General features: G+C 43.9%; 1 protein-coding gene across 2 annotated transcripts in view; it reads right to left on the reverse strand.

Moving 5' to 3' along the window:
• Positions 1 to 1,332: 1,332 nt before the first annotated feature.
• The window catches only part of NR6A1 (nuclear receptor subfamily 6 group A member 1), a 68,782-nt gene continuing 50,334 nt past the window's right edge, over positions 1,333 to 19,780 (reverse strand). Inside the window, exons 4-9 of one of the 2 annotated variants that reach the window (XM_032595536.1) lie at positions 16,061 to 16,215; positions 14,416 to 14,640; positions 12,835 to 13,089; positions 5,371 to 5,492; positions 3,561 to 3,713; positions 1,333 to 1,713 (exon numbers count right to left, since the gene is read on the reverse strand). In XM_032595536.1, coding sequence (XP_032451427.1) covers positions 1,625 to 1,713; positions 3,561 to 3,713; positions 5,371 to 5,492; positions 12,835 to 13,089; positions 14,416 to 14,640; positions 16,061 to 16,215 — 999 coding nt within the window. In that variant the 3' untranslated portion in view covers positions 1,333 to 1,624. Of the gene's footprint in view, positions 1,714 to 3,560; positions 3,714 to 5,370; positions 5,493 to 12,834; positions 13,090 to 14,415; positions 14,644 to 16,060; positions 16,216 to 19,780 lie in introns of both variants that reach the window. The other variant, XM_030293256.1, reaches the window with a different exon arrangement.

Below are 19,780 nucleotides of genomic sequence, written 5' to 3' on the forward strand. Positions count from 1 at the left end.
AGTGGTCTGTCTGCTGCACTGGCTGTGGGAGGCACCTGGGTATAGGCAGAGACAACTGCTCTAGTAAGGCAAAGAAAGGAAAAGCACCTGAAAGAACTCTAAGACAGACATGGTATGGCCGCTGGCCAAAGCCACGAGGATAAGGAACATTTCCCAGGACTAGGTAGGGCAGGTAGTGAAAGACTAGGAGGTCCAGGCCATATCTGCAGAGGGGGTAGCCGGACCCTGAGGAACATGAGGTAGTTTCAAGCCTCACCCCACCCCCTGCCACTTCCCTTCCAGGTGCTTTGGACTCCAGCCCTCTAGGCCTTGGTCAGCCAGGCCACTGATAGTCTAACAGGCAGCTGGGCCACTCTGATCCTTGGGCTTTCTAAGGAAACCTGGTCTCACTTTGGAGAGATTAGGAGAACTTGGGAGTAGAATGAAGAGGCAAAAATTCTGTTCAGCAGATGGGGGGATGGTCCTTCCCACCGTATAAAGACTGCAGGTTTGGGATTCAGTCCTGAGGGTGGGACGAGATGGGGTGAGGGGAGGGACAGGGAAAGGAAGATGATTCTTCTGGCAGTCTGGCCTTTGTCCCACTACCCTTTGAAGAAAGCAAGGTGAAAGGAGAATAAATTAGCAGTGGGCACCAGGATTCAGAGCATGACATTGTGTTCAGTTTTTTTTTTCAAAGGGCCAATAGGAAGCCAAATTTATAAGAGAGAGACAGGAGTCTGAGGAAAGTGGACCTTGGTAGATCCAGGTAAAGAAACTAAGTAGCTGTGACCCCTAGGGAGCTGGTAGACAAGTCCCAAGAATTAACTTACTGCCAGGGACTTGTGTGGGTGAAAAGTTGACAGTGGCAGAAACTGACAGTGGCGTTCAGACGGTGGGGGCGGGGGGAGCCCACAGCATGGTGTGAGAACAGAAACGCTTCTCCCTGAGGACTTGTATGGAGGGAGGACACCTAACTTAGATTTGGTCACTGTGCCCTTCCCCCTCAACTGTCATGCTTTCCAAAGAAAAGAGATGGCTAAATCCTTATCTCCTGTCCTGTTCCCAACGTCTTCCCCACTCTGCTTGGTAAACCTCCCAACACCACTTTGCCCCTTTATGATGTGCTCTTTTACTTTTACCTGGCAATTCGGTAGCTAGAAAAAGGCAGTTCGCTCTCTGACAGACTAATGTAGGAGTCTGCTGAGAACATGTGGAAAAAGTAGGGATGGTCACATCCCTCCCTTCCCACTGAGGTAGTCGTCTTTGTCAACATTATGGAAATATTCATCTCAGCCCCATCCCACCCTCTCCCTCAAAATACAAAAGAACTATCTCTAAACAATGACAACACTATAACATTAAACATCTTCACATTCTGTAAACTGCAAGGAAATGCATCGGCTGCATTTACACAAAAGCATGTGCATCATGTTGAAGGCCATACATTCAACTCTGTCGTGAAATAAATATATAGAAAAATGAGGTTAAAAAAACAGACAAACAAACAAAAACTCTTCTTGCTATGGAGGCGACTGGAAACACTGCTCCACAGCCTCCACCTTGGTCTCTCTGGCTCTTTCTTCTGGAGCCTGTCCTGCCCACCCAAGGCGTTGCAGTTGGCCTGAGGTGGGGCGCTGGGAACAGGTCATTCCTTGCCCACACTTGTCTTGCAGGAATGCAGTACCACCTTAAAGAGGAGAGGCAGCTGCTCCAGGGGCACATTCACCATCTTTCCTGGTAACAAGGTGGGAAAAGAAGAGTTAGCAAGTGGCTGCAGTGGGAAAGTGTAGCTGCCTCCTTCCTCTCAGGCTGGTAAAGGGAGAATGTTGCCTTTTTTTTTTTTTTTTTTAAAGTTTATTTATTTTGAGACAGACAGAGAGAGAGAGAGCGAGCAAGCAGGGGAGGGGCAGAGAGGGAGGGAGAGAGAATCCCAAGCAGGCTCCTTGCCGTCAGCACAGGGCCTGATGCGGGGCTCGAACTCACAAACTGTGAGATCATGACCTGAGCCAAAACCAAGAGTCGGATGCTTAACTGACTGAACTACCCAGGCACCCTGAGAGAATGTTTATTGCCCTTTTGAGTGACTGGAGCAAGAAAAGTGCCAGGAGTATCAGACAAACTGTGTTAACATCCTGATACCCAGACCCATTCTGGTGCCCTAGAGAGTCTAGTAATGGTGCAAGCTATAATCATTGCTACCATTTACTTGCTCTGCACTAGGTGTTTAAATGCCTTATCTAATGCTCACAATATTTCCATGTGACAGCTGGAACTTTTTATCCCTATTCTATAGATGAAGAATCTGAAACTGAAAGGTATTCCTAGATATTCTCTTAGAGCTAAAATACCATGAGAAACATATTCTTTTTTTTTTTTTTTTTCCTGTTAGATTCTCTAACTAGCATTCCAAAAAGCACTGTTCTTTTGAATAGTATAATGGGTGAGTAAAAGTACTGGAAAGAAAAGGAGGGGGGTAATCACAGGGGCAAGTAAATTTGAGAAATTCAGGGTTCATAAAGGTATACAGGTTTCTTTATTGGAGGACTTCACAGAGCATTCAGTGTGCTAACATACTTTGTAGATATCTGAGGCCGTCGTTCTTCTCCCTGACCGTATCTTAGAGTCATGCCCAGGTCCCATGCCATATCAATTAAATCAGGATTTCTGGGGTACAATCCAAGCACAGATATTTTTTAAAAGCTTCGCAGGTGATTCAAAATGCTGCCAGAGTTGAGAATGCAGCTCAGTATTAATTACTGCCCTCTCTTTATTTCAGAGAGCATCTGATTAATATCTTGTTCACTAAGACAAAGATTTGGAAATGCTGAGATATAAACTACCAAAGCACCCCTAAAATTCCAAAATTTTAGGTCCATTTCAGATCTGCTAGACTATCTAGGTCCAAAAAGTAGAAACAAAAATTCCTTTATCAGATTGAAAAATTTTTCCTTCAAAATTGCACTGCTGAATCTGACAGGAACAATCTTAGTCTAGAGGTCACATTTGTGTTTTCCCTCAGTGTATACTGGCTACTCTACACAAGAATCTTTACCAAATGAAGGCAACAATAACAACAAGAATTCCTTTGCAAAGGTATAATTTTTGAGAATTATTTTAAAGGTATCACTTTAAATGAATGATCCCAGAAAATCTGTAAGAAATTTTCCAAAATGAAGTTAATTAAAAAAATTGAGATATAATTAATTCAAATACCATAAATCCACCCTTTTAAAGTATATAACTCAGGAATTGAAGTTAATTTGGGAAACCCTGAACCTGTTTCGCCATCCACTGAATGACCATAATATCACCAATCACTAGCCTTGCAGTTTGTTCTGAGATTAAGTAACAAAAGGCCACAAAGCACCCTGCACATCATAGGCACAAAGGAAATGTCAGACTCTCTTTCCCTACAAAGAAAACACAAAATTCTCATTATAATGTAACTTTTCTGAGGGCAATGGTAGAAGCTCTTTTATGCAGTTGGTGATGGGCCTGGAATAAGCATTTTGAAAACACTGCCTGTCTCATTCCCTTCACAAGCCAAGGAAGGTTTGGAAGCCCAGCACTAAGAATGTTACCTGCAATATAGCGAATCTCAGGTAAGCACATCATGAGGTCAGGAAAGCGGTTCGGCTGATGTGTGTATTTATATTCAGTGAAATCCTGGCAAATGTACCAATATCGCTTGTTCAGTTGTTCCAGCTGTGAGGCACTGGTCAGGCCCCTGATATCTGTTAAAAAAACACACACACACACACACACACAGGAAATGGAGGGGTTTTCTATTGGGGAAAGAACACCGGCTCCTTCAATATGTGCATCTTTCAATTAAAAGTTATTAAGCATTGTCACAACAGGAGACCTTTTCTCTTTCTGACATGGAGGAACAAAACTCTGGACAAGGGAAGAGAAATCAGATAAAGGCAAAAAATTATAAAGGACAATCACTAGACTGAAACACTTGAGTGCTAGGCTCTATCTTCCTCAACTCCTACATAGCTCCCAGCACAGTGCTTGACACAAAACAGGCACCAGTGGATGTTCAACAACTGGCTGAATAATCTACCTTTCACAATGTATCTTTCAGAGTATCTTTAAACTGGCCCTTTGCTGGAGGCCGATCAGAAAGCTTGCGGAGCCTACACGTTTATGCTAGGCATATACTCACACATGGTCTCCTATGTGCTTCTGCTCACACTATTCTACCTGGGCTGTCACTCCAGCTTTTTCTATATAGATTTCTCTCTTTATATAAAAATGTATATGTGTATATATAATATATATGGACATGTATGTACACACACACACACACACACACTATCCCTTTTATCTATAGAATATATAGTTTACACACACACACACTAATATATACATAAATAAGAGAACATAAATATTCTCTCTCTATATATCTTACCCAGCCTTTGAGGCCCCACTCAGATTTCTCCTCCAAGAAGTTGCTGCTGATCTCCCTCCCATCTGAGGCTCAAGTAATGTGTCAAGTGCCATTTTAAAGTGTGTATTTCTTGAGGCCAGAGACCTGGGGTCTATTTTTATTTAATGTCTTTAATGCTCAACACAGTGCCTGGTCTAGGGAAGGCACACAGAACAGCAGATAAATGAGTGGAGAAGACAAATGAATGAATAGTGGAGAAGCAGCAGGAGGAGTAGGCAAAGAGGAGGGTACTGGAAGTCTCGACTAGGAAACTGAACACAGGAAGAGAGCACTTTCAATGTTACAAGGCAGCAAAAGCGCCCCGTTGCACTGTGAGAGTACAGCACTCATACACTACTTTGGAAAAAAGAGAATACAAATTCTCCTCTACACTCCGGTCACTAGCAGCTACCAAGCGCCACTTTGCAGGTAATCCCCCACATAAACCACATTCGGCCCTCCTCTAAACAAAAGCCATGCTTGATACGCATTGTGTCAGTTCTTGTGCACCACCATTCTGCCCTGAAGGGGCCGTCAGAAGCACTGCCAGACTGTCACAGAGGTCTTATCTCCAATAGTTTCATCAGTCACCCTGCTCTTCTTCAGTTGCTGGTAAACTTGGTACAAATTTTAAATGACGCATGTACTGTCCTTGGTGTCTGTGTTTAAATGCATTAAAACTGACTAAACAAAGCGAATCCTTTTCCTTCCTCTATGAGTTATAGAGACTGTGGCATTTAGGTTTGAAGAAAAAATCCAAAGCATGCTCTGCACTATAGAGGGGCAGGATGAGGGGAGCACAGGCCTTTATCTAAGATTGGTACCCACATGGTGTGGCAGATTCTGTGTGACAGTCCTGAAGGTAAAGAGGTGGGAGGTGGTGTGTGAAACGAGGGCAAATGCTCTCTGGCCAACAACAACAACAAAGTCCCCTTTCCTCATCCCCAGCTACTTACCTTGATTTAAGAAGTTAATTGCTTTCATGCAAGCGTACTCTTCATTGCTGACCTTTAGCTGATGGAACTTGTGATATAGGTAGATGAGCCTCTCGATCACCTCCATCCCTTCATCACTAAATCTGGGAAACAGACAGTGGAGGTCAAGGAAGGGAAGCCAGAGGTCTCCTATAGCTCCTTAAGGAATCTAGGATTGAAAAGAGCCCGAACTTGGGGGAAATGGAATCCGGAATCATTTGTGAAGGACAGGTAGCTCCATGGTTTGTCTAGCAGCCAAGAGAGCTCATATAAGCTGAGGTTCCCAAGGTCAGGTGGGGTCAATCAAATCTAAGTTCAAATCCAGCTCCAACATATAAAGGCTATAAGACTTTGGGAAAATCATTTGACCCCTCTAACCTTTGAGGTCCTCTTTTGTAAAATAGTAACACTTGTCTGCTTAGGGTAACAAGGGCCAAAGGCAGTCTGTGAAACGTAAATGTGGAGAAATATGACATTATTAAGGTACTACTATTGTTGAAATGCAGCCTGCAGTGTCAATGGCAGCTGCCATGGTGACTCTATGTGAGCTTCTGCCACAATGAAGAAAAAGCTGACGGTTATATTTTTTAGGTTCACTGTTTCTAGCAGGGCTGAGGTTACACACAGTGAAAAAAAATGTTTGGCATCCCTGACTTCAGCTAGGGAGGGACAGAAACATTAACTGAGCCTCCATGTCATACCAGTCTCTGTGCTGGGCACTTTAAAAAAAATACATTTATTTATTTTTGAGAGAGAGCATGTGAGTGGGGGAGGGGCAGAGAGAGGGGGAGACAGAGGATCTGAAGCAGGCTCTGTGCTGACAGCAGAGAGCCTGATGCGAGGCTCAAACCCACAAACCGAAGTTGGACGCTCAACCATCTGAGCCACCCAGGTGTCCCTGTGCTGGGCACTTTATGTGTACTTTCTCATTTAATCTTCTCAGCCCTATGGGCTAGGTGAGACTATCATTACCACTGTACGGATGAGAAACTGAAGTTCAAAGAATGGAGGAGACTGGTCCACAAGCATACAGTTGGTGGCAGAGCTAGAACCTGGAACCTGGGCTAACTTCCCAAGGCCTTGGTTTTTCCAACATCTACATAGCAGGTAAGACTCAATGCGGACCATGATCCTTTCTTTGGATCAGGAGAAAGCTCCTTGGGGGAAGACCAAGTTTTAGAAAAAGGAAGCCAAGGTTAGAGGACTAATCCTCTGGGTCCTAGTGGGGAATACCTCATACCAGAGGTGGGGACACCATCAAACCAAGAAGGCAAAAAGGCTTAATGGGGAAGCAAGTGTTTATAAAAGCTGGGGTCAGGGTCACACTCAGCCTCTGCCCTTCCAGGAGTGGACTAAGGAGAGTTCCAGACAGGCCTTAGATGCAGCTCAGTCATGGAGAGAAGATGCTCAGCCCTGGGACTGCTCCCTGGTGGCATGTTCAGATCTGAGTGCTGCAGCCCTATACCAGGCAAGAAGGCGCTGTCTGCCCCCCTTAACACCTGGGGATGTACTACTGCTGTCTGGGCTCTACTACCTTCTGCGTTGACTCTGAAGGCCTTGCAAGGGCTTGGCCTCCTGGGCAAGCAGCACATTTTTTCTTCCCTGGGGAAAGCCTGGCCCTGGTTGGAGCCAGAGGCATCTGCCCTTCTCAAGCACCAGGGGGAGCTACAGCAGCAGCTACCTGCAATCTAGAGCCCTGACCCTTTTGCCTCAAAGCCTGGCTCCCCCTCAGTCTGAGCTGGGGTTTCGTTTCTTTCATCAGCTGATCTCAACAATGACGGCTGACTCCATTTCTCTCTGTGCCTGGCCCAACAGTTTTTATAACTTTATTAATACTTTCCCAAACTGGCTGATAGACAAATTTATACTGAACAGCTCCTATACTAACCTTATCTACCATTCTACCCTTTGTTGAGCATTTGCTACTTGCCAGGTACTTTGTTAAATATTCGACACACATTATTTCATTGGATACTCCCAATAAATCCACCAAATTGGTATTATAATTCTCTGTTCACATGTGAAAACAAAGCTCAGAGAGGTTATTTACTGTGCCCCTAGTGCATTCTTATATTTTACCCCCCTGACAACCATGAGATATCACCTCCACGTTAGGGATAAGGAAGCAAAAGAAGAGCATCATGGTAGATAAGTGGTGGTGGGTGGGGCCAAAGTTTAAACCTAAATTTTCGGATTCCAAGCCTGTTGCTTTCTCAGCACTCCATTGTCCACTCCCTGACTGTCAGGTTCCCAAAGCAACTCAGCCCAGGGCTCGACTCAGCTACGTGCGGGGTATGCTGCAGTGCCTCGATGCTGCTGAGACATGCAGGAGGCAGTGGGCCTGAGAGTGAAGATCACATCACTGCCTCATCACAGTACTCTGCTGGCTACTTCTGTTCTTGAGAGGAAAAAGGTCTTTCCTGCAAATTCCCTCTAGGATCTGCCTGGAGGGGTGGTGTGGGGATGAAAAGCAGTAGGTCAAAAAGGAGGACACAAGCAGAGCGGCAATGCCAGCATCTGTCTGTGGCGGAGCAGTGTAGCAAACAAAGATAACGTTCTCTCCCTTAATCAGCAACCGCTTGCCCCAAGTGCTCCCTCTGGCACTGCAGAACCTGCAGGTGTGTGGTTATCAGCCGGACCCCCAGCCTGCGGTGGTGAACTTACTGCAAGGGATACAAAGGAGCTCCCAAGTGCCTGGCATGAGCACATGTCCCAAATCTGCCCGTTCTACTGGGGACAGCACATACTCTCTTTTCCAAATTTCCTAGGACAGGCAACTATCATGGACCCCTGACAGTGGTGGGGGGCTGGCAGCCAGCCCAGTAGCCCCCACTCAGTCTCCACAGCCTGACTGCAAAGCTTTCCTCCACACCCCGCATCCCACCCCTTGATAAACAAATTGTTCTCTGTTCCATGGGCCTGCTTTCTCCTCCAGCCGTGCCTCCTCCACATCTGCCCACTCCACAGTTCTAACGCCCCTGTATTCCCTGTCTGCACATTATCAGCATTTAAAGCCAGAAAGTTGGACAAACACACCCATTCTTCTTCGAGGTTCCCATTACATAGGCATGCTAGGACAAAGAAAACATTCCTGCCAGGATCCCCCAAACCACTGGACCATTCAGTCAGCAATTGAAACTGACACCATGTAAGTTATGTCCCATTAAGGGGGCTGAGAGGCCTAGTTGTCTCCTTTTCATTCAGCTAAATGCACCTACCCCCAGGAGCAGTCATCAGCCACAACCTTAGAGGAACTGCCATCTCAGCACCCACATAAACACTCCACGATGGGAGTAAGACTCTAACTCCAGGACACATTCCAGAAAGCCGAAGTTTTGAGAAGGCTAAATAATTCAGCAGAGGGAAATGGTAAGGATTCTGGGCTTTGGAGCACAACAGATCTAGGTGGTGATGTCTACTTCATCTCTTCCTAGGTTTGTAGCTTTGAGTTTTCACCTCTCTGACCCTCATGCTCCTCCTCTGTGGAACAAGGATAATATTAGTGCAGTTGCTTCGGGTGGTGGTGAGGACTAAACAAATAATGTTTGTATAGCACTTAAGATGGAATTTGGCACAATAAACGGTCTATAATTGTTAACTATTATCATTATTAATGGCATCATCATCATTGCTCCTGTTGTAACAGCAAAATGATTGTTTCTTGAACCTTACAGCTAGGATCTGAGCAGGGAAGCTGGGAGGCAACTTTTCATAGATCTGGCAGAAATGGAGCTAGTGCTTGTGAGATAGAATTGCCCATTAAAGCCCATCTAGTGCAAGGCATCTTCTCTTGAGAGTGAAGGAGTCTTGATTAGGGCCAGGAGCAGTCACTGGCTGGTGCTACAATCTGCTTTAAATCAAATTCACCCAGCTCACTGTCTGATAACAGCCTGATTAAGGAAAATGGGTACCATAAATTTGATTCAATATTTGAGAAGAGAAAAGGAGGTGGTCATGTATCATCGGGGAAAAGCCCTTTTATGACAGCAGGAACTTACTTGCACTTAAGAGTTGTGAAAAAGTAAAGGCATTTTGGGGGAGTAGGAGTAATGCAGGAGCAGACAAGGTAGAAAAGAGCTATGGCCAATTACAGACTCCACACCCTGGGTTTCTAGCAGAGGAAGGAATGCTTTACACTGATGTACCTGATTCCAGGGTTTTTCACACTTCCTTTTCCTCTGACCTCCAGGGCAGTTCCCCATGCATCTCAGGCTCAACAGACTCCAGATCAAACTCAGAGTGGCTCATCTCTTAGCCTGTTCTTCTCAGGCTCCATTATCTTGGCTAAGAGAATTGGCACTCACCTGCCTGGTAGCACCCCTACCCAACTTTCCACTCACTGAAGTCCCACTGACTTTACCTCCTTGTTATCTCTTAATTTTGTGCTGCCCTCCCTATTCCCATAGTCACTGCTGCCTTGTCCAGGCCTTGTTTTCTTTTACCTGGATTATGGAACAACCTCCTACACAGACACCACCCTCTAGCGTTGTCCATGCCAATCAATCCTGACTTTAGAGCCTCAGGGATCTTTCTAAAATGCTAACTGCCCATGTAATTACTCCACTTAAAAACATCCTAGGACTTAACAGTAGTTACATAATATAATCCACATTCTTTAGATTGGCATTTGAATACCTTCATGATCTGCCTTTTTATACCTTTTTCTCCAGTCATTTCTCCCCTCATTTCTGTCTCTCAGATACATTCTCTCTATACAATCCACAGGATTGCTTTTGATTCCGTACACAAACCAACTATCCAAGATCTCTAACTTCTAGGACTCTGTTTTATCTCCTGCCTTCCTCCTGTTCTCTATAATCTACATATAAAAACCCACTTCAAGATGCAACTCAAATGTCTTATCCTCTGGCAAGCACTACCTGATTATGCAAGTAGAGGTACTTACTTCCTAGTCCCTCATATGTCCCTCAATCTCTACCAGTATCCCCCTGGATTATAGACTGTTATCTGTTTCTATTTGTCTCCCAATCCCCTAAACCACGGGGCTCTCACCTGAGTCAGAAACCGTGTCTGCATCATCTACGATCCCAACACCGCTCCCCTGACATGCACGACAGGGTCCTAGTACATGGAATCAGAACTAACTTGTTGAAATTTAACTCCTATTTTTCCATGGAAGGATTCCATATGCTTTTAACATGGAGTAGTAAGTCCTGACAACAAATCTATTTCTTATCCTCAGAATCCACTAGAGAGCTCAGCACCAATACATCGTCTAGAATTAGCACTGTTCAACAGAACTTTCTGAGATGATGGCGATGTTCTGTATCTGCACTGTCCAATACACGATCCACTAATCACATGTGGCTAGTGAGCACGTGGAAATGTGGCTAGTGCTAATGAGGACTGAATTTTTCATTTTATTAAATTTTAATTAAATTAAATTTAAAAAGTCACCCGAGGCTAGCAGTTACTATATTGGACAGTGCAGCTCTACATTCTCCTTGGTAAGGAGGCTTCCTAGGAAATAAACATTCCCTAATTTAGCTGTTACTGGCCCCTGCCTTGCTCTTAGGGCCCAAGGGACTGGATACAGTGGGATGGGGTGCCTTATAAAGCTCAAAGCCACAGAGGGATCTGCATGGCCAATGATCCTTGCCTACCTGCAGAAGACCTGGGAAAACCCATCATTCTATAGAGACTGGAGCCCATAGGCTGACTTTGTAGACAGCCCCAGGCTGCACTGGTGGATTCCAAGCAAATAAGGAGGCCAGGCTCATTGGGCCAGCTCTACAAACCCTGACAGTATTAGCATTGCTAACTGCAATTCAAACACTTAGTTGGCCCAGAGTTAAGGAGGAGATAGGAATTTGATAGAAACAATGAATTAGAGGCTCAAGACAAGGGGTTAGGTCATGAGCAAAATCAGATAGCTCTGTTTACAGGTCAAAGTGTCAGCTGGGTTCAAAGCTCTGTCATTTACAGATTACCCTGAAACCAGTAAGCATCACTGAAAAGGAAATATTAGAAAATCAGAGGAGGGTATTGGCACCCTGATTCCTCCCTCCCTCAGCTGTGCAAAGAGCCCTTGAGAGTCTTGGAGCTTTACTCTCAGCCCAACACTCCCCCTGTCTTTATGCCATGGTAACTGGATGGCAGGGGAAGATGTACTTTGGTCCTGTGTAGAGAAGTGTGGGGGCTAGCACCCCATCTCCTTCAGCTTTCATTGATGGGGGTACCTTTTCTCCTCTCTTTCTTGGTGCTCTGGAATCCCATGACTTTGTTTTTTTAAACTGTTCAATAAAGGTGAATTAATGAAATGTCTATTGCAATGTGATTTAAGCTTTATTTTTCACATGGATAAATTAATAAGCCAGAAAAGCTGTATCAACTGATCATTTGTTCTGATTTTGGGTTGTCACCATGTGCTGTAGGTCTTCAAAGTGAGTAAAGATTTGTGCTAGACAGGGAGATTAGGATCCTGGTCAGCTGGGATGAGACATTATGCCAGAAAACATTGAAAAGAATGGCTCAGTCTCTTAGTCCCATGCTGTTACCATCTCACTGCATCTCAGATACAGTAACAGAGCCTAAGCTTTGACACCAGGTAGGCATAGGTTCAAATCCAGGCTCTGGAGTGTTGGTCCCAACACTCAAGGGCAGGTCTCTTTGAACTTCAGTTTTCTTATCTATAAAATGGGCATAACCACACCTATAATGTTGGAGGCTGTGTGAAAGAAAGAAGACAATCATATAAAATACCAAGCCCAGGGGCAGCTGGGTGACTCAGTTGGTTAAGCGACTAAGTCTTGGTATCGGCTCAGGTCATGATCTCAGAGTTTGTGAGACTGAGCCCCACACTGAGCTCTGCACTGGCATTGTGGAGCCCGCTTGGGATTCTCTTTCTCCCTCTCTCTTCACCCGTCCCCTGCTCACATTCTCTTTCTCTCTCTCAAGATAAATAGATAAACTTAAGAAAAAAAAAAAAAAAAAAAAGCCAAGCCCGGTGCCTGGCACACAGTAGATACTGCAGTGACTTCTAGGTCTTATTCTTGAATTGTAAACTATAGCTCAGAGCCCCCTCACCTTACAGATAAAGTTTAGAGTTTAGATTTTTGTTTTTCCCAGATATATTCTCTTACCTCAATGATCCAGATGTGATTAAAATAATAATAATAATAATTAATAATAATAATAGCTTAGAACTCTGTTAAGGCATGCTGCACAATATTATTTATTTTTCACAACTACCTTGTTGGGGGAAGTACTGGTATTATCCCATTTTAGAAATTCAGAACCTGGGGATCAGAGACTTGACCATGGTCACAAAGGTAGTCAGTGGTAGAGTGAGGATTCAAATCCAGCCTTGTGTGTGGCTTTAATTCCTATCCTTTGGAGTGTCAGTGGGGAGCACTCCATCCCCACCTTGCAGGAATGACAATGGTTTGGTTGCTTGGGACTTCCTCCCCAGCCAACAGCCCTTACCTGTGTAGTTCCTCATCAGAGGGTGAATACTTGGCAGTGACATCAGCCAGCTCCCCAAAGATCTGTTTGCTATAAACAGTGAGGGAAGACAGCAGGATTAATTCTTGCCATGTAGAGCTCAGGAGGCACGTGTAATCCTTGATTGAGAGCTCGCAGAAGAAAGGCAGTTTCTTGATCCAAGCAATCTGCCTAAAGAGCAGCTCATCAGCTAGGCGGCAAAGCAGGGCAAACAGCTCTGCCTGAGTCACAGCATACCTGGGGGTAGGGACAGTGGAAAATTACTTCCGGTGGCCAGAGAGGGAGGATAAGGGCACAGGTAGAGGCTACTCCTAAGAGTAGAAAGGGTCTCTGGCAGTGGGCTCCTTGCCCTTGATCATGTGTCTCCAACTTCATTCAACTGAGTCTAATGATAAAGCGGCAGGACTGGAGCCAGCAGCAAGCTCAGGGCTGGGGAGGTGGGTTTGGTGAGAAAAGGTTGTAGAAAGGAAAGGAGGCTTGGAAATTTGTGCAATTATTAGGGAGTATGACTTTTAATGTTGGTGTCCACAAATGTTCCACATGTTGAGAGAAAATTCTGTGACCCTTGCACTAGTTTTGGCTATGAGAGCTCCATTAGGTCAGGTCTGGTACCCACCCAATACAGGGGCTGACAACAAAAATGAGCCTGAGGCCAGACGGCTGAAAGAGAGAACATGTTCAGAAGGTTTTCCTGCTCTCATTGCACCCCCTGGTGGTGAGTTCAGGAACTAAAGTTGCTTAGCCTTTGTGAGTTACTGCTGTATGGAAGGAGCAGAGCATTTCTCATCTCTGGGCTGGATGAGATAGGGTCCCAGTTTTCTTTCTCTCAAGGCCCCTGGGCATGACTCTTCCCCACACCCCCACACTCAGATTTATAAAGATTTTGTGTGTCCTTCTTATAAGAAAATCTTTGAATTTCCTCCTCTGATATTGGAGACTAGCTTGAAAGATCTCCAGATATATCCTAGGGATCTAAGCTTGATAGCAAACAGCCTGTGCCCCAGGCCAAAGGAATGCGTGCAGCAATTGGTGGGCCTGAAGGCTGAACTAGTATCTACTCAGGTAGAGGTGACAGAGGATTTAAAGAGTATTCCTTCCACCAACTCAGGTCTGTACACAGAGCACATGGCACCAGGCTACCAATGGGTACGTTGGCTAGAGATGCAGATAGTCCACAACCAGTTAGTGCCTTGTTACGGAGCCTGAACTTAATGTATGATTATCCCCAGAAGTATATTTCATCTCTGACTCAGAGCCAGAGAAGCACTTCAGACCCATCCCAGGGCCTGGCTTACCTAGCTAGGCCCAAGCAGAAACAAGTCTTTTAATCCCAAATTCCATAAGGATTGATAAAACAGTCCCAACTCTATGAAAAAAGATGCTCAAGAGAAAAACAAGGGACCACTGCCTTCAAAGATATATACAGATTTGTCCTCTGATGCTTCAGTCATTACTCATTATCCCCTGACTCATTCCAAAGCCTAGGGTATTAGTAGCCAGGGATGAAGGTGGGTGTGGGGTGGAGATCATTTTGAAGTTGCAAGGACTAAATGGGGCACTCACCCATCTTCAATCAACATGGGCGTGCCCAATGGCTCCAGGTCCTCCGCTGATACCAGCTGGTGAATCAGACTGTACGACTGAGGATCCAGGCTGCGAGCTTGTGGGGGCAGAAGTGGCGAGTGGGCGGAATAGCTAAAAAGGTGCGGTATGTATTGATAGTGTGGAGGCACAGACATCCCCATGTACTGCTCTCTGAATGCCATGAATCCATTTAGTTCCACAGACCTACTGGAAAGAAAAGTTTCATGTCAAGCAGAACCATGGCAGGTGTACTGCCTGCTCAAAGGAAGTGAGCCACAATGTGGCTAAGGTGTTCTTTGGCCATGCAGTGTGTCTTCATCAGGGACATAATTAACGGTTACATGCATGTCTCCCCTACCAGATAGGGACTCTGTACAGATGTGTGTATGTGTGACTTATCATTGGACACCCAGCACCTGGCAAAATAGGTACTGAATAAAGAGTGGTTGAATAAATTCTTTGTATAGGTGCCACATTTGAAGAGATTTTAATGGATACTCACAGACTATGGTCCACAAAGGTGTGGGGGTATGTATTTTTTTATTACTAGGAAAACTAACGCACAGCCAGCCTAAGGGCCTTGCCAGGCCACAAAACAAATCCAGCACCTAGCAAGGAACCTGACATGTGGCAACAACTCCCCTAAACATTCAAAAGAAGGAACAAAAAAGGAACAACTGAAAGAACTGAAACAAAAAGGAACAAATGAATGAATAAAAGTTACAGTAAAATTCCAAGAAAAAGGCAGATAAAAATCTGCAGGCAGATTCTTGGTATTTTCCTGGAGAAATCTAATCACTGACCATTAGAAAAATCTAACCACTAACCACTGAAGAAATCTAACCACTCTGTTACCTAAAACAACAATCCTGTAGCTTTACCTAGATGCATTTCCTGTAACAGGGGCTGGTAAACTATAGGCTAATGGTACACAGCCACATTCATTCATTCACGTAGTGTCTGGTGGCTCTTGCACCATAATGGTAGAGTTGAGTAGCTGAGACCCAGACTGTATAGCCTACAAAGCCTAAATTATTTATTATCTGGCCTTAGAGAAAAAGTTTATCAATCCCTGTCCTATAAGAAAGATTTCTGCAAAAAGGAAATCTTCCCTGGTAGTTGATGGCTACATTTACACATAACAACTAACTTAACATTCTTGAACAAAGAGTCTCCAAATTGGTATTCCATGATAACAGCAAATTTAAATCACTAGCTTAAAATTTTTCAGTTTCTTAAAATTTAGAAAGTGAAAATCTTCACTCTTGCTGAGGCAAAGAAATTAGAACTTAATTCAATATTGTCAATGTGGTTTGTTTTATTTCAGTGATAAAGTAAATGAGAGAAAAGAGCTACATTTAAAATGTTATTTGTTAGGTGAAGAACGTATGGGCACAGACAGCAGCTATAGTACTTTATTAGTCTGCAAAGAGACTGCTGACATTTTCAAGGTCTTCAGCAAAAAGTAGGCTGTGAAATGCTGTTCTGTGTCATCCTGGTCCGTCCCTGCCCCAAAGACTGAGGGAACAAGAGCACAATGGCTGAGACAGCCCAGAGGTTCCGTGTGGGTCTGTGTACTCTCTGGGTGATCCCTAGATGATGCTGGGTTTGCCTTGAAGCTCACCTGGAGGACAGTGTGGAGCCCGGTGAGGGCTGGTTGCTCTCTGAGGCCCTGTTCCCAGGGGAACTGTGGTCGCTGTCACCATGGTTGCTCCAGTGATTGGCCTCTTCCTCAAATTCCTGCCCAGACATGATCCTTTCGATCTCCTCCTCTGATATCTTTGACAAGGAATTGACACATGTTAGACTGGGTGCCCAGGATAACCTCCGTTCCTTCTTTAGGACTGAGAATGTATTTAAAACTCACATTCCTAGAACTCTCTAGAGAGAAACCCAGATTCCCTCTCTTCTACCTCCATACCCCACAGTCTGTCACTAATCTTTTTTTTTTTTTTTTTTGTCTCTCACTAATCTTAGGACAGCTCAGTTGCTTGCTTCCTAGCACCACAGCTCACCATAATTTTCCTCTTGTCCATTTACCCTCCTCTCAAGCCACAAAGTGTCTATGTTCTTCATCATTCCTCTTTGTCTTTGAGTTTATTCTTCCCTACCCTTGAAACACCACTCTTCAATAACAAACTCCTCCTTGCCTTTTAAGACCCAATTCAAATGTTACCTTCTTTGTGAACCCTCTATCACTACCTAGACAGAATTTTAGGTCCTTCTTCTGTCCACTTACAAGTCTATGGATTCTGAGATAGGCAGAATAACACAGTGGTTAAGAGTATGAATTCTAGAGTCAGACCACCTTTGTTCCAACACAGGTTCTGCTACTTTCTAAAAGTTGTACAATCTTAGGCAAGTCATTTACCTATTTTAACTTAAATTCCTTTATCTATGTGGTGGAGAGAATAATATCTGTCTCGTGGGGTTATTGTGAGGATTAAATTAGTTAATACATTATCACATGTTTAGAAAAGGGCTTAGCACATAGCAATAATTATGGAAGGCTGACAATGATATCTTCATAATCATTATTATTTTTATAGCATTTATGGTAATGTATCATAAGAATACCCTCTATTAGACCTAAGGCTATGATTAGAACCTAGAAAAAAGTGCTCAAAAAATGCACGCTGGATAAACAAATGTTCACTTAGTAAGTACTGTCCATAAAACTCCACATGGATTTTCTTAGTAAGAAAGACATTCCCAACCCTACTGAATAAATGAGAAGAAACTCTAGCTCAGACAAGTGAACTGACTTGCCCAAGATCACACTGTGTGCCCACGTCTGGGGAGGAGTTTGAGGAAGAGGCCAAAGTATCCAAGTATTCAGTCCCTGGCTCTAGCTATCATACCACACAGGGAGTGAGTAAACACATCTTCTATACAGTGTTTAACCCAGAGTTGAAGCTTAACTGGCTAAACTTAGCATGGGATGAGAGTGAGTAGTAAGGAGGAAAGGCCAGATACATTTTTATTTTTTGTTTCTATAGAAAGCCTGGGAGGACATTTTCTCTGAAATCTGAGTCAAACCTGCATAACTCTTTGTTCCAGCAGCCTGTGAGGAAACCTTGAGCTGCTCTGATCATAAATACAGGAGGCATTTAGAACTGGAAGCCAGCCAGCATACAGGACTTGGAGGGAAAACAAGAAACATTTAACTGGTACACAAGTTGAGTGACTGGCCTTAAATAACTTAGATTGTGTACTGAATTGGAGGTACGGTAGTCTTTATTCAAGCACATGTAGCAAAACAAATCTTTTCACTTAGGGATCTTTAGAACACTGAAATCACACATTGTATAAGACACGTGAAGGGGCGCCTGGATGGCTTACTCAGTTAAGCGTCCGACTTCAGCTCAGGTCATGATCTCATCATGGTCTGTGGGTTCAAGCCCCACACCAGGCTCTGTGCTGACAGCTCAGAGCCTAGCACCTGCTTCGGATTCTGTGTCTCTCTCTCTATCTGCCCCTCCCCTACTTGTGCTCTGTCTCTGTCTCTCTCTCTCTCAAAAATAAATAAACATTTAAAAAAAAAAAAAAAAGACATGTGAAGACAAAAGGTGCCATCAAACTGTAAGACATTTAGTGACACCCTGACTGAAGCAGGCTCAGTGATGGCAGTGAGAGGAAGACCAGAGCTTAGAGGGCATGGAAGTACTTGAGCGAGGTGAAAACAACCAGTCAGTAAGACTGGTTCCAGCTGGGAGACAAAGGTGTACTGTATCTGTCTCTTCCTATGGGTCCCATAGTACACTAGGCCATCAGTGATGCATTAAGGGGATGGAACACACCAGCAGTGCTTACATCTAGGTTCAGACCTCATCTGTCATTTTCTACTTGGGTGCTCACTGTTGGGCAAGTCACTCAAGTTTTCTGAGCCTTAGTTCCCTCACTTGTAAAATGAAGATAACACCACCTCCTTCACAGTTCAGGATTCCCTCACAGGGTGCAAAACTGAGCCAGATAGACTTGGGAGGTTGATCTAAGATAAAGTTATGAGGTGCAAGTGCACAACAGTTGCTCAATTCTATCCCTTGTAATTAAGCACTTGGAGATCACAGCTTTCTCTTCCTAACAGATCATCTAAAAAAGTAAAAGACAAAAGAGGAAATTATATGCCTAGTAGCAAAATGTCAAATGTAATGAGAGATGAAATAGGAATGTTTCTCTGAGCATCAGCTACCTCAATTCTAGAGAGAACATAGGGTCTAGAGACACAAGCGACTGAAAAGCCCTGGCATGGTGGGAGAAGAGTACTCAAAAGTCATTGGGTAATACTGAGGAAGGTTCTTCATTGAGGAAATGCTTAAGAATTCTTCCCGGGGCGCCTGGGTGGCTCAGTCGGTTAAGCGTCCAACTCTTGATTCCTGCTCAGGTCATGATCTCACGGTTTAGAAGATCAAGCCCCATGTCTGGCTCTGTGCTGACAGCACGGAGCCTGTTTCGGATTCTCTCTCTCTCTCTTTCTGCCCCACCTCTGCTTGTGCTCTCACTCTCTCTCAAAATAAATAAACGTTAAAAAAAAAAAAAAAGAATTATTCCCAGTGGATAAACTTTCTGCTGCATCTAAATACAAAAAGAATGACTACAAATAAAGGCCACACATGAAAAGCCCACAGCTAATATCATTACTCAATAATGAAAAACTAAGAGCTTTTTTCCTAAGACCAGGATTACAGCAAAAATGCCCACTTTCGCCATTTCTCCTTACACGGTATTAGAAGTCCTAGCCGTTGCAATTAGGCATGTAAAAGAAATTTTTAAAAAATCTAAACCAGAAAGAAGTAAATTACCTCTGTTTATAGATGACATGATCTTGTAAATACAAAACTCTAAAGATTCCACACAGAAAACTTAGAATTAATAAAAGAATTCAGCAGGAGCACCTGGATGGCTCAGTCAGTTAAGTATCTGACTTTGGCTCAGGTCATGATCTCACGGTTTATAAGTTCGAGCCCAGCACTGGGCTTTGTACTGACAGTGCAGAGCCTGCCTGGGATTCTCTCTGTCCCTCTTTCTCTCTCTCTCTCTCTGCCCCTTCCCCACTTGTTCTGTCTCTCTCTCAAAATAAACAAACTTAAAAAAAAAGAATTCAGCAACGTTTCAGGATAAAAAAAAAAAATCAATATACAAAAATCAGTTGCATTTTTATATACTAACAATAAATCTGAAAAGGAAATTAAGAAAACAATCTCAGTTACAATAGTATCAAAAAGAACAAGATATTTAGGAATAAACATAATTAAAGGGATGAAAGACTTGTATACCGCTGAAAGAAATTAAAGATATAAATAAATGGAAAGACGGCCTGTGTTCACAGATTAAAAAACAATAT

Source organism: Lynx canadensis, chromosome D4, assembly GCF_007474595.2.
Source record: "Lynx canadensis isolate LIC74 chromosome D4, mLynCan4.pri.v2, whole genome shotgun sequence".
Classification (NCBI taxonomy): Eukaryota; Metazoa; Chordata; class Mammalia; order Carnivora; family Felidae; genus Lynx; species Lynx canadensis.